Here is a 15,034-nt window from a genome sequence, read left to right on the forward strand (position 1 = left end):
AGTTGTGGTTGTCATGGGCCCTACTTCTACCCATTTGGTGAAGTAATCGGTTGCCATAATCATCATGCCTCTGCCCCCAGTAGCCGGCGGCATTGGCCCTACCAAGTTGATTACCCACTGCATGAACAGCTAAAGATTCGTCTACGGGTGTAGTTCGCTGGCAAACAGTGCTGGTATCGGCTTTTAGCATTGGTAACGGTCACACTTTTGTACTAACTCCTTAGCATCTTAGTGCATGGTAGGCCAGTAGTAGCCTACATTAAGAGCCTTCTGTGCTAAAGATCAGCTTCCGGGGTGATTTCCATAGACACTTTCGTGGATTAAGCTTAGAACTTTTAGGTTATCGGGAGGCGCTAGGCAATGGAGATGTGGTACGGTGTAGGATCTTCAGACGAGAATGCTGTTCCACATGTAGTAGCGTGTTGCCTTTATTTGGAGCTTTCTAGACTCCAATATTTTTGTGGGAAGTGTACCACTGGCCAGGTAGTCTATAATAGAACTTTGCCAGTTGGGAGTTACACTAACCTGTGACACTTCGGCTGCCAGCCCCACCTCTATGCTTAGCTTGTCTAGATATTTCACCAGAATAGAACGTTTGAGTTGGTGGTCGAGGGGGGAGCCTAGGTCAGCTAGCGCGTCCACATGGGTGTTGTCTACCCACGAAACTTAAGTAAAAGTGTAAGTCTAAAATGGTTCAAGTTGCTTGCGCACTTTCTCTAGATATTGCGCCATCCTCGGATGTTTTTCCTTCTACTCCCCAGTAGTTTGGTTAGTGATTGGCTGGGAATCAGAATGAATTGCGAGGCTTTTCACGGCCAAGTCTTTGGCTATTCGGAGGCCTACTAGTAGGGCCTCGTACTTTGCTTTGTTGTTGGATGCTTTGAAGCCTAGAGTAATTGCTTGCTCTAGCATTGAACCATTTGGGGTGACAAAAACCACTCTTGATCCCGTGCCTTTGTAGTTAGATGCGTCATTGACATGCAAATGCCAGAAGTCTCCGTTGGTGGGAACAAGCGCGGCTAAGGTGTGCTCAGTTACTTCTGGAGCATTGTTGGGTCGCTCTGTTACGTCGCCTAGGCTAGGCATGAATTATGCTATGAAGTCCACTAAGGTTTGGGCCTTTATCGCCGTGCGGGGTCGGAAAACTAAACCGTATTGGCCAAGTTCCAACGCCCATTTCATCATTCTTTGAGAAGCGTCCAGACCATGTAGGATTAATCGTAAAGGATATTGAGTCATGACGATGACTGTATGAGCTTGAAGGTATGGTCTGAGCTTCTGAGCCACAACAGCTAACGCCAAAATTAACTTTTTGATCTTTGGGTATCTTGTTTTCGTATTGAGAAGAGCTTTAGAAGTGTAGAATACCGACAATTGGGCCCCCAACTCTTCTCGTATAAGGGTAGAGCTCACTGCTACTTTAGAGACTGCCAAATAGATGTATAAGTCATCCGCTGCTTCCAGCTTGGATAGTAAGAGAGGTAATGTAAGATACTTCTTCAGGTCTTAGAAAGCTTTTTCGCACTCATCATCCCATTTGTCTCGTTATGCCCTTTTGATGGCCTTGAAAAAGGCTTGCATCGATTGGTAGACCTCGAAGAAAGCGGTTTAGGATGGTTGCTTGTTCGGTCAAGCTTTGGATTTCCTTCAAGGTAGTTGGAGATTTCATTTCTAGGATCGCTCGGATTTACTTGGGATGTACTTTGATTCCTCGTTGGGTCACTAGGTACCCTAAGAATTTGCCTGAAGATACTCCAAATTTGCATTTGGAGGGATTGAGCTTCATTGTGTCCTTCTAAGGAAGTTCAAAGTTTCCACCAGGTTGCCGCTTCATTAATCGTTGTGTTAAGCCTTGTAAATCGCCGCGGTCCTAATCCTTGAACGTTGGAATTTCCGTTCGTCGAGGTTTCTGAATTTCTTGCCTTTGTACTTTTCTTTTACTTCTTATCAAAGGATTTTTAGAAATAAAAATTCCAAGAATAAGAACGTACAACAAATCTACAAATGAACAAGAAAAAGAAAAACCTTGGATGCAAGAGTCTTTTACGAGTGTGTGACTCACCTCTCAATGAAAACACCAATTTGTGGATGCAAATTTCTTCCTTCTTGTTCTTGGACATGTACCTGCAAAAACAATTAACACTTTAGGTCAAGGCCAAGAGTCTCACGCATCCACGATGAATTGGGGGTGGGGGGGCTTTGACCGAAGAATCTCTGATGCCAAAATTAGAATTTTGAGGGAAAAATGTTTAGAGAATTTAAAGAATTTTGCAAGAAGCTTGGAATTGGGTTTTAGGAGAAAATAGGGTGGTATTTATAGGGGTGTGGCCAGCCCCTTTGGGAGAGATAGGAACCGGCCACATTTAGTGGTTTTTTGGGTGTAATTTACAATTAATTAACTAATTAATAAATTAATTGAGTAATAAATCAATTAATTAGCTAAATAATATGATTTAGGAGAAATAATTCGAGAGTTACCTTGTGAGGGAGATTTGATGAGGATGGATGAAATAGGCTTTGAATGAATACCTATTTTGATCACTTTTGACCTTGATTAAGTGATGATTGTCCGCTGCTCGTGCGTAGAAGCTTCAGTGTGCCTCAAGGGTAATTTTGTCCTTTTCACCCTAAAATCCATGTGTCGTCTTCATATTTTTCTCGATTAGTTTTGGCTCCACAAGCATCATGCAAAATAATGTATTTTAACCAGACAAAAAAGTCAACATCATTGTTGACCCCTTTACAATAATGAAATAATGGCATAAGAGTAAATAAAGAAAAAAACTTGATCCATTATAGAATTTTCATACCAAAAAAGTCCTTACGATTAAGATTGAATAGTGAAATGACTGTTTCATTAGAACTCCCAAAAATTAATGAAGAATTGTGCCCAGTTCTCTCGAGTAACCCCAATCCCCTATGGTCCTCTACCAACAAAAACATTCAACTACAAATTAAGCTTTGCAAAGTTACCTTCCACCATAATCATTCATGAAATGAGGATTCAAAAGGATTCCGGGGTTAGATAAAATGGTTGGGTTGAGGGCTTCCCGTTTATATTCAAGTCAACATAATGAACTCGATATATTTGGAATTAAGGCCATGATATATCATATAATAATACCAAGCAAAAAGAAGAGAAAAGGGCAATTAAGTAGTTGAGAAATTGTATAATGGTCAAATAGAATCAAATTCTATAAACCAAAATAATAATTTGATTATATAAAAATTAAAAAAAAAAAAAAAAAAAAAAGCAAACCCACATAAGAGATCTCATTCAGGTCACCTTGGTGGGGTAGGGTAGGGTGGGTGGCTGAGATGCTAGAAGGAAGGAATGATGGAAGGATGGGTTTCTCAGAAAAAATGGAGCGTGAGAAAGAAAGCTCGAGCTGCAAAGTGGAGAGAGAGAGAGAGAGAGTGAGGGGGTTGAAAAGAAGAAATCCTAGGTGTGGAGGTAGGATTTTGTTATGCTTACCATCCCTTCTCAAATCCTACAAAATCTCTTATTGAATGAAATCCTTCAAAATATATGAATATTTGAATACCTATAGATTTGCATGGACGCTATAAAAATCCTTTAAAATCCTAGTTGATTACACCAGGATTCTAGAGTCTTTTAAAATCTTTTAATTGACAATCCCTGTATTTGTTGGAAAAATTAGGGTCTAAATCCTATATTAAATCACATGGAAAATCAAGAAATAATTTATGCAATTATATATCAAAATAATGCATGCACATGAGTAACTAATGTTAAACGAGCATAACATAATGGATTAGAAAAACCTGAAAATACAGTCGAGACAAGTGTTAGACATTTTGTTCTTAAGACAAGTTTACGCCTCACTACGGTGCTCATGGTTGGATCGGCACATGACTCCTAAGATACAACGATCACGTCCTTGTAATAGTAGCACTCCAAATCACAAGGCTCCATGAACCACGATTGTGTTGAAAACTCTCTCATATGGACTTAATAAGACTCTCTAATATTTAATGCACTATATGTATGTATGTAAACAATGAAAAAAGTTATAATTGCTATCTCCGTGATTATAAGGGGTTTCCCTATTTATAGAATGTGAGATACCTCTTTGGAAAGCATGTGACTATTCATGAAGAGTCAAAAGTTGCAACACTTCATTTAAGTAAACATATCTTTCTACCAAAAGGCTCCACTTTCTAATTTCCATTCAATTAATAAATTTAATATAATAATATTATTAAATTTTCCAATAGTCTTTTAAAATCTTTTAAAATCCTAATTGACTACACCATGATTCTAAAGTCTTTTAAAATCCTTCTAAATCCTCATTTGACTACACCCCCTAATAATACTCACCAACCATTGATTTTGTTGTGTGGAGATGAAAGATATGAGACCAATAATTTTACAAGTCAAAATATGATAAATGAAAAAATCTAAATAACACAGAGGTTAATATTGGTTCTTTGTAAGCCTATATTTAGTTTCGAGACATCGGAGAAATTTCACTAAATGGAGATTGCTAAAGTTTTTGAGCTATCACAATCCAAATCGAAAGAGTGTTCCTGCATTGTCTAGGTTAGGACGACTAAGAGACATGGCAGCTCACCAAACTGGTGATGTAAACAACTTAAAGCTGCATGCTTTCTCAAACGAGTATTTATCAAATATAGCCAAATATTAGCCCTTAATTTTAAAAATATCAATTTTTATAAAAACTTTCAAATATATCCGAAATATCAATTAAACAGGCACAAATACTCTTCAACTTTAGAACCAAATAAATTAAAAAAACAAAACCCTATTAGATGAAGAATTTATGACGGCAAAACCTAAGAATGGAGACTCGTGCAGCCCTAAACGAAGGTCAGTGTCGATGGTTAATTTTTTGCATTTTTCCTCGTCTACGTTTTCTCTTTGTTTTTGTAGTTTCTTCCTTCAGTTGAATATTTATTGAAGAATGAACTATCAATCTTTGTAACGTTATTTACCTCAAATTTCCTTTGGATTATATGTGCTTCGTATTTAGTTTCCACACCTTGGCATTATTAAGGGTGTTGTCCACATTTGAATTCTGTTTTGAAGGTTATCATTGACTGTGGTAGTTAACCGAGAGATCTGTTGGTCTTAGAAAGTGCCAAAAAACATTTGGTCTTAGAAAGTGCAAAAAAAACATACTTTTAAGGTTTGGGGAATAGAATTCTTTTAGTGCATCTTTGAAAATTTTGGTTTCTTGTGTCTAATAGAAGATTGACAAATCTAATAGCATTTGCCAATTAGTTACAGGCAAAGCTAATAGAAATTCCTTTAGTGCATATTAGAAAAAGTAGGGTTTACGGAATAAATTTTTTTTCTTTCTTTGTGTTTTTATTCTTCTTAAATTAATTATTTTCAATTTGTATGTCACTTTTTTCTTTTCTTATTGTGTTGCTTATACTTCAGAAAAATGTCTAGTTTGACGACTTTGGTAAACTATGGTTGGAGGTGGGCCGACTCAACATACACAATTGCAAACTAAAAGGATTACTTGTTTCAAATAACATTACATTCGTGGAACTTCAGAAGAAAATACATGGTGTTGTCCATCGTAACTTACTCATTCCATGTATACGATGGATCTCATATTCGAGTTATGAATTTATAGAAAAAGAGTTGCACATGTGGACAATTTGGTCTTGACCAACTACCTTGCTCACATATTTTGTGCTGCATGTAAACACGTACAAATTTCATGTTATCCTATGTGTTCCCAATATTATACTACAAACTTCTTGGTCATTGCGTATGCAAAAGCTATATGGTCAGTTGGTGATCAGATCGCTTGGGTAGTAACTGATAATGTGCGTGAAAGAATTGTCCTACCACTAATTACACGAAGAAGATATGGTAGGTGCAAAGAAAAGAGGATCTCATCAAGTGAAAAGACAAATCAACTCGAGAGTGTTCAAAATGTGGTTCAAATGGCCATTATAAGCAAACTTGTAAGAATTCCGTTCATCCTACTTGTAGAAATTTTTTAAATTTGGAGTTTAATGAATAAAATTTTCTTTCCATCATTTTATTGTTTATTTTGATTGTAAAATCCTTTAAATTTGAGACAAGTAAAAGTTAATTCATTTTTATTTGTTCACTCTGGTAATTCACTTGCTACTATATGAATATGGTATATTACCCTTCTAATGTTTTCCGGTATGTTGCCCTTCTAGAGTCATAACACATTAAATTTCTTTATGTTAATTCCTAGCAAGATAAGAACAAAAGATCTGATAAGTTGGATATTAATATCCCATTCTTTGATTATTTATTAAAAAATAAAATTAAGAAACACCTATGGTCTTCATTTGACCAAGAAAAAAAAAATGAGAAAAATATTAGTGAAAGCAACACTTGATTATAGCACAAGAATCTTTTAATTAACAATTAGTTATTTGTATGAATTGAGTTTTCTTTTTTTTTCTTTTTTTTTATGACGAAGAAATTTATTAAAGTTTAAAACCTCTAATACAACCGTTTCCAATACAATCAAAATTAAAGGCCTCCATAGCCGGAAGACAATAATCCCAAAAATGAGGGTTGCCCAACAATGAGGCCCATATGAGCTAATGCATCTACCATGAAATTTGCCTCCCTATAAATATGCTTCCAAATGATATGTTGAAACCCAGAACCCAACCGTTTGATATTCTCTATGATAGGTTTAAGATGCCAAGGGGGAATCCAAACATCTTCCACCACCTCAATGACAAGCTTAGAATCTCCTTTCACCAACAACTTCTTCACACATTTGAGCTTGGCAAACAAAAGCCCTTCCTTTAAAGCAACAGCCGCTGCAACCGAAATGGCGGCGCCATCAAGGTTCAACGCCCCAGCACCAATAGGTTGCCCCCTCTTCATTTCTAAGAACAAAAGTAGCTACCGAGCGACCCGAACTAACAGACCTATCAACGTTTAATTTCACATAACCATGAGGAGGAGGACGCCAACAAATGGGGTGTTGGTGGCAAGCATCACCCCTACCCTAGAGATCCTTATAATTTACCTTAAAAAAAGATAAGCTTACACTTGCGGCAATGAAGATACTCCTAGTAAGACTAGGATTCATACTTCTAAAAACTTTAAGTAGGTTTTAAATATATTTGTATGAATTAAGGATGTTTGTGACTATTTAAGTAGGTTTTAAATATATTTGAAAGTCGTTATAAAAAAAATGATATTTTTGAAATTAAAAGTTAATTTTTTGGATAAATTTTCGTACGAGATTGTTATTAGCACTCCAAAAATCTCATTTGACACTTCAAACTTTTATAATTAAAAAAAAAAATACACTTATAAGGAGTGTAGAATTAGATTTTTGAAATGTTAAAAACAATTTATTTCTCGTAAAAAAATTACAAAGCATAGTTACAAAGTGCAAACCAAAAGTGTAAGGAACCAGTCCAAATCCAAGTTAGCGCAGACAGTTCCACTACTTTTCACAATGTCTTCAACTCCAACTGCCGAACCCTCCGTAACTCAACTCCTAAACTCACCGTCCCCTCTCAACGGTCACGATTCAACCGATCAACCCCAACCGCCCCAGGACCCCGCAACCCAACCGCCAGACGACGCCGTTTCCGGCGACAAACGCAAGCGAGAGGAAAACGACGACGTCCCCAACCCTTCCGCCAAGCCCCCTCTATGGAAGACCAGCCTCTGCTCCTTCTTCAGGCGCGAGGCCAAAACCTGCGGCCACGGAAGCGAGTGCCGCTACGCGCACGGCGAGTCGGAACTCCGTCCCCGACCCGACAACACGTGGGACCCGACATCCGAGCGCGCCAAGAAGCAGAAGTTGGAGGAGGAGATTGAGGAGTGCGTGGCTTTGGACAATGTGATGATGACGGAGGCCGTTGATGACGACGGAGACGGCGACAGCGATGCTGGGGGTTTGGATCCTGAGCTGAGCAAGTGCCTGGTGCATCTGCCGAGGAATTGGAAATCCGAGAAATTGAAAGAATTTCTCAGTGAGAAGGCGAGTCTTCTTTTTATTGATTTTTATTTTTCGGGGTTCGAATTTCGATGTTTGGGATTGTGAATTTTTGGTAATGGATTGCAGGGAGTCGAATTTAAGTCGGCGAAGAAGAAGAAAGGCATGGCTTTAGGGTTTGTGAGTTTTGAGAACGCAGAGCAATTACAAACTGCTGTGAAGGTATCCCCTGACTTGCACAAAACATAATTTCAAACTTTATTATGTGTAAATTGACATGATCACTGTCACTTGAAAATCTCTGTGCGGCAGGAACTGGAAGGAATATCAATTGGCAACAAAGTTATGAAGGTTGCGGACGTCATTCCCAGATCATTTGAGAAGAGAACTAAATCGATATTGGCACCTCGAATCCCAGGTGTTGGATTAGATGGAGAGAATGTGGAAGACTCTATGACGGCAAACGGGGCTGAGGATGGTGATGGGACTACTGGACGAAGTGCCCGTAAAGTCGTGACGCCTCTTGCTCATATGTCTTATGATGATCAATTGGAGCATAAAAAGAGCTCTCTTATGCAGATTCTCAAAAGACTTGTCAGTGGTGCATGTTTATAATATTTCTTTTAATATCATAATTTTTGGTATTATTATTAGCATCTATATAGTTATTCACACGCACCGAAAAATGAGTTAGTTACTGTTGCAACTGTTAATTTGCAGACAAGGAACGCTCGTAAAGCTTGTCCTGATGGTATTCCACTTCCAGAGTGGATTGTCAAGTCTAGGGAGTTAGGTAATCTTCATACATTACCTGTGAGCTTATTGAAACACTTTTGATTGTTTATTTTAATGTTTTCGAGATGAAAGTAGGTCAAAGCGCTTGATTGCTCTAATTTTCGCAACAAAATTTGACTAGGGGTTCACCCTTTGCATTTTGATGATGGTAGGTGGTCTTCCATGCGGTTTAGAGGGAATACTAGCATCCCCAGTTGTAAAAGGATATCGCAACAAGTGTGAGTTTTCAGTTGGGTATTCTCTACAGGGAAAAATAACTGTGGGGTTTATGCTTGGAAACTTTAGGTAATTCACTTTCAATAGACTTTTCTGCTTTTTTGGGTTCTTTGAATGGATTTTTCACTAAATTAAATATTTCCAGGGAGGGTGTTACAGCAGTTGAAGAACCTTTTGACTGCCCAAATGTTTCCAGAATTTCTTACGAATATGCTTCAATATTTCAAGAATTTCTGCAAAATTCGAGTTTGCCAATTTGGAACAGATTTAAGAATATTGGATTCTGGCGTCAATTGACAGTAGGTGTTGTAAAATTGAGGGTCTGCTTGAAATTTTTTTTTGTCTTACAAGTATCGCTGTCTTTCCAAGTACCTGATGCTCAATATACTGTTGATATGCACCTGATAAGTAATATTGTTTTCCCAATCACTGAATATGCTGTCTCGTGATTTTTCTTTTAAGGTTCGAGAAGGGAGGAGACCAGGCATTGCTACTGATTCTGAACATTGTGAGGCCAATATTGCGGAGGTCATGCTGATTGTTCAGGTTAGTGTGTGTGAACTTGCATCAGGATTTACAAGTGTCTTTTCTTTATTTCCCCCTATAAGCCTTATTTTATAGTTTGGGAAATTGAACGGTAAACTATAATATTCAGTCTGAGTTTGATAAAAAAAAATTCTGATAGAATCTTGTGAAACCATGTAACCGTAGTTTTATGTTTTCTCCCTCTCTGTAAATAGGTTTCCAGTAGTGGATTTGATGATGCACAGATAACCAGTGAATACGAGAGGTTGGCCCAAGCCTTCGCTGCAGGAGCTACTGGTAGCTCTCCAGCTTTGCCACTAACATTTTTAGTTATTCAGGTACTAAATCCTTATTTTTGGATAACCAGGTACTAAATCCTTGTAGTCTAGGTTTGTTATAAACTTATCCCAGCTGAAGGTAGTAAGAATGTCACAGCTGAATTCGACTCGATGATGTCTTAGTCTCATGACAGACCGCTTTCAAGAGAATATGTTGCTCCCCTTAATTTATGATAGAGCAATGTTGTCTTTTCAGTTTTTATATGTGTTGTGCTCACTGTTCGGTATGATGGTTTACTTTTTTGTCAGGACCACCAAGGAATATCAAATGCAGCTCCAGCTGATGCTCCACTGCACTCATTATCTATTCCTAAAGCAGAAGGTGGTTCCGAAAAGCAGGCCGCTGACAGTGTTGTAGAACCAAAAATTCATGACTATATAAACAATCTTAAGTTCTGTATATCACCAACCGCCTTTTTCCAGGTTGGTCATCAGCTTGCTATATTGATCAGCTCACCTGAAAAGATTTTTTCTTGCAAAACTAATTATTCCTGAATCCAACTATACTGCAGGTTAATACCCCTGCTGCAGAGAAGCTATACTCGCTTGCTGGGGATTGGGCTCAGTTGGGTCCTGATACCTTGCTATTTGACGTATGTTGTGGGACTGGAACAATTGGGCTGACTTTAGCACACCGTGTTGGTATGGTAATATTCAAAATCCTGGTTCTCATTTTTTGTCTTTTCCCCCTTCTGGAGTGGTTACATGCTTTTCATTTTGTACTAATTAAATCCCTCATTAAAGATTTAAGACTTTCATCATTGGAGAGAATCGTATAAAGTTGAAAAACGTATGTCATGCGGCCTATTGTATTGATGCTGTGAACTTTTCAGTCCTTATCGTTCATCATGGAACACAGAGAGGAAACAGAAACCACTTTTATGCAAAACAGTAGAAACCATATGATATTCCAATTTTTATTTCGTAAATAATCTGATCAGTCCGTGCCCTTCTTTTAGAGTCGGTAAATGCAAGAAAAATTATGACTTGTCAGAATGTCAGCTTCCATTTCATCTTCATATGAAAACAAAACTTGTTATTTCTTTATTTTTCCCCTGTTGACTAAGACTGTTCTCCCTACAAATATTTTCCAGGTTGTTGGCATTGAAATGAATGCTTCTGCGGTTTCAGATGCTCGTAGGAATGCTGAAATTAATGACATAAAGAACTGTAGATTTGTCTGTGCGAAGGTGAGAATTTGGGTTGTGATTTATATTAAGTTTTCCAATGCGCCTTTGGATCTTTTGAAAAATACAATACACCCTTGGAAGAAAATTGGAGATAATAAATCCTTATCTCCAATCAATTCACTAATTTTTTTGAAGACTTTTTAGTTTCTTTGAGTCCAGCAGTTGAAGGTAATAAAGTTTTTTTTTACTATTTATTTGTATTGTTGTCATCCATGAAACGACAGGCAGAGGATGTGATGCGGTCTTTGTTGGAAGAGTACTCAATTGCATCTCAGAAACAAGATGATAACGTCTCTGAAGGTAGTGACAAAGTTATAGTTACTAAGGACGAGAAAGCAATCTCAATGGACAATAAACCCAACCCTGAGGAGAATTCAAGCCATGAGCTTGAAAATGGAAACACTGCATCTGAGGGTTTAGAAATCGACAAGCAGGAAGTGAAAAGCCAACCTCACAGCAGTTGCACTTCTGAAAAGGGGAAAACTCCAGTCAATTGTTTCAGTAATGTTGTTGCTATTGTTGATCCTCCAAGAAATGGACTTCACCCCACTGTGAGTAACACTCGGTGCATTCCGTATGATATTTCTGAAAATTTTGCACCCTTTTTTACACTATTTGCTTTGCTCAACCAGCATGTGAATGCGATTGGAAAATTCAGTTCGGCCCTACTCAAGCCTGGAAAACCTTGACTTTTTTAAAGAGTGAGGTTTGTTTGGGCTAGCTTGCCCACTTGAAATTTTGATGAGAATATCAAAGACTGAAAAATATATGGAGGTAGCAAATTTGTCTATTGAACCATGTTGAAGTGAATGAGTGATTAATTTTGGAGACCCTTCCACTGGTAGCCTACAAGCTGTTTCTTGTTCTTATCAAATACACTTAATCATTTTATGAGTGCGTCAAAAACTCTTATCCATTACTGGTAATACTGCAGTTGTGGATTTTTTTTCCTAGGACTCAATAAATAAGCTCACTTCTGGAAATGTTTTGAGTAAACGTCCTTCCACGGGTCTATATAGTCTTTGAACTTCTTTTAAAATCTAGTAAACTGTTTATGCAAAAAAATTTAATTCTTTTTTGCTTATGTTTTCCGCTGAAAAAAAAAAATCCTAATTGGGTTTCTCTGATTGTGGACTGATACGATATTGGCTACTGACGTGAGCACTCAACAATGTCTATGTCTAGTGGCTTTTGTTGTTTGTTAGAGACAGGATATTTCCTGAGACTGTTGAGCCTGATGATTGGTCTGCGATGTGTAGGTGATCAAAGCACTGAGGACTCATGCTGATCTACGGAAGCTTGTGTTAGTCCGCAGACATTCCCCTATGTTCTTGCTTTCATTTATTTCAATACCAGAATCTAACTTTTTTCTCCTATTTGGTTTAGCTACATTTCCTGTAATCCTGAAACCTTGGTGGCAAATGCGATCGAGCTTTGCACACCATCTCCTGAGAAAATAGACAAGAACAAGAACAACAGAGCATGGAGAAACATGGGCAGTGCTGGCCTAGCACGGCACAGGACCAAGTCTATGCCTGCTTCAGAGCCTTTCCGACCGGTAAAAGCAATGGCTGTTGACATTTTCCCACATACCGTTCACTGTGAATTAGTAATGCTCCTTGAGAGGTAGGCAGCCTTGAGTCAGTCTGGGAAATTTCGTTATATGCATGCAGCTGATCACACCAATCTGGTTCAACAAATAATTTATTTCGTTTACTAACAAATTTTGACAGTAAATTCTACAGAGTTTTCTATTAGCATCTACCAGTTTTGTAGGATCGATGTATTTGCATTCTCGAATCATCAATTTGGTCCCAAAATGCTTCTGATTCATTTTCGCATGTTATGGGATCCCATGTGTTGTTGATTTTGGTGACATTCGTATGATCGCATCATACATTTTTTCGATATACTCTTTTCACGAGTGTATATTTTCGTTTGTTGAATGAGTGTGACCTGTGCATATTGATCCAACGAATCTTCAAAACAAAATCAAAGAAAATGGAGAAGAGGAAGTGGAAGAGGAAGCCCTAAGAGACTTATGAGTACACAGCGTTGGTCGTGGAATGTTCCGGCAAGGCTATGGAGCAGAGCGGGACGACGAGAGAGATGATAATCTTACCAATCCGCTGGTATTCGGTGGGTCTCACTAGAGCAAGTCCACCAGGAGTGGATTGCCCGGCACCCAGCACCCAAAACAGGTTGGCCCCCAGCCTAATAGGCTGGCACCCATGGAAAAACATCTTCAGTCCTAGTTACCAACCATCCAATATAATTACTATGATTATATTGATGTATGGACCAACATTTTCCTTTATCAAACAAAGGATTTTAGTCACTCATGGTCTATCAATTTCGACAAAAGATTCCGGCCAACGATCCCAGCTTGGTTTCCCAAGTGCTGGTCAACTCATGGCCCAACCGCCAATCTCCTTCCAGAGACATTAATGCAAAGAGTTAATCACTTTCAGTCAAGATTCAACAGGGACAAATTTGACGTAAAAATCCCTCTCCTCCTTATTTTCATGGCCAAATACAAGATTCCATGGATTTTGAAGTAGGGATACGAAGTTAAGAATGAAGAAGTCTACAAAGTCAGATCAGTTAAATGGCGGGATAAATTCAATCAACAGAGGATCATTGAACCGGTTCTCAAAGAATTTCCCATTGAACCACAACCAATTGTTGCAACTCGGTCACTATCAGAAATGTCTCCTTCATCATCCCTCAAGGGAAAAGCAAAATCCTCAAAATCATCCTCCTCAAAGGAAAAAGCAGCAAGACTCGAGGATTTAGTTCAACAGTTACTAGCACAAGCTGCCCGGTTACAAGCACAGTTTAACTCCAAAGAAAAAGATGACCAAACTTATGAGTCTTCAGATGCATCTTCACAACATCCAGTAAAACCAGAACCAAACAGTCAAAGCACCAGATGGGTAAACTATCAGGACTCTCAAGATCCGTTTGCATGACCAAAATAATGTGAAAGCAGCCGAAAGTAGAAACAGCTCTCATTCACAGTTACCGGTCCGTGAAGTCTCGAGACTTAGCCTATTTAATCAAGATTTGGGATGAGTAAATTCAAATACATATTTTCTAGTTTTAAAACATTTCTCTGAGAAACCTTCATATCCAGAGAAATTTGTAAACACATTAGTTATTATGCAAATCCAGCAAGATGTCTGCGAACATCAACAGTTACTTATTTCAATAAATTTGTACCACAGTCATCATTTGAAAGTAAATTATAAAGTAATTTCGAAATAGTATTTTCAATATTTCATTTGCATTATTATTTAATATATATACACACACACACACGCTACATGAACTCTAACCCTTCTTTTCGAGTGATGACGTATAGTTACTATCTCACCATAAGTTTTATTTTCTAATAAATAATCAATAATGAGCACTGCTTCAGGTGCGTCTCAAATAATGAGAATGCAAATATTTGAATTTATTAGTCTCGAAATGAGTCAAAGCGTATATAAGAATTTCTTCTCCCTTGATTCAAAATCCCACTTTTAAAAGAGTAATGTTATTTATATCATATTTTTTTATGACATTTTTATATCATCTTATATGTCATCTGATATGGACAGCCATATCATTTGAAAAATTTGCAAAACCCAAGGAAAGGAATAAGAAATACTCCTCGTATACTACAATAATCATTTAATTAACTAGTTTTTTTTTAATTATTAGTTTATTAAATAATGAACTAAATTTAAAAATCTGATTAATTCAAATGATGTGGCTGTCCATATCAAATGTCACCTAAAGTGGTATGAAAATATGGTACAAAAACATGGTATGAATAACATTACTCCTTTTAAAATTCCAAGAGTATACAATATATAAAGTGCAAACACTCTCCCTTTTAATTTAAATGATGTGGTTGTCCACATCAAATGCCACCTAAAGTGGTATAAAAATATGGTACAAAAACATGGTATGAATAGCATTACTCCTTTTAAAATTCCAAAAGTATACAATATATAAAGTGCAAACACTCTCC

At 37.6% G+C, this 15,034-nt stretch overlaps 1 protein-coding gene across 1 annotated transcript; it reads left to right on the forward strand.

Moving 5' to 3' along the window:
- Window positions 1–7,428: 7,428 nt before the first annotated feature.
- On the forward strand, window positions 7,429–12,891 carry LOC137715540 (zinc finger CCCH domain-containing protein 24). The gene is made up of 14 exons (XM_068454888.1): window positions 7,429–7,994; window positions 8,079–8,171; window positions 8,262–8,543; window positions 8,670–8,742; window positions 8,897–9,029; window positions 9,106–9,259; window positions 9,423–9,506; window positions 9,701–9,823; window positions 10,073–10,246; window positions 10,336–10,470; window positions 10,918–11,013; window positions 11,238–11,564; window positions 12,273–12,316; window positions 12,400–12,891. Exons 1-14 carry the CDS (start codon window positions 7,464–7,466, stop codon window positions 12,641–12,643), a joined length of 2,493 nt encoding a protein of 830 aa, XP_068310989.1. The 5' UTR covers window positions 7,429–7,463; the 3' UTR covers window positions 12,644–12,891.
- Window positions 12,892–15,034: the final 2,143 nt, after the last annotated feature.

The sequence above is a fragment of the Pyrus communis genome, chromosome 14 (assembly GCF_963583255.1).
Source record: "Pyrus communis chromosome 14, drPyrComm1.1, whole genome shotgun sequence".
Classification (NCBI taxonomy): domain Eukaryota; kingdom Viridiplantae; phylum Streptophyta; class Magnoliopsida; order Rosales; family Rosaceae; genus Pyrus; species Pyrus communis.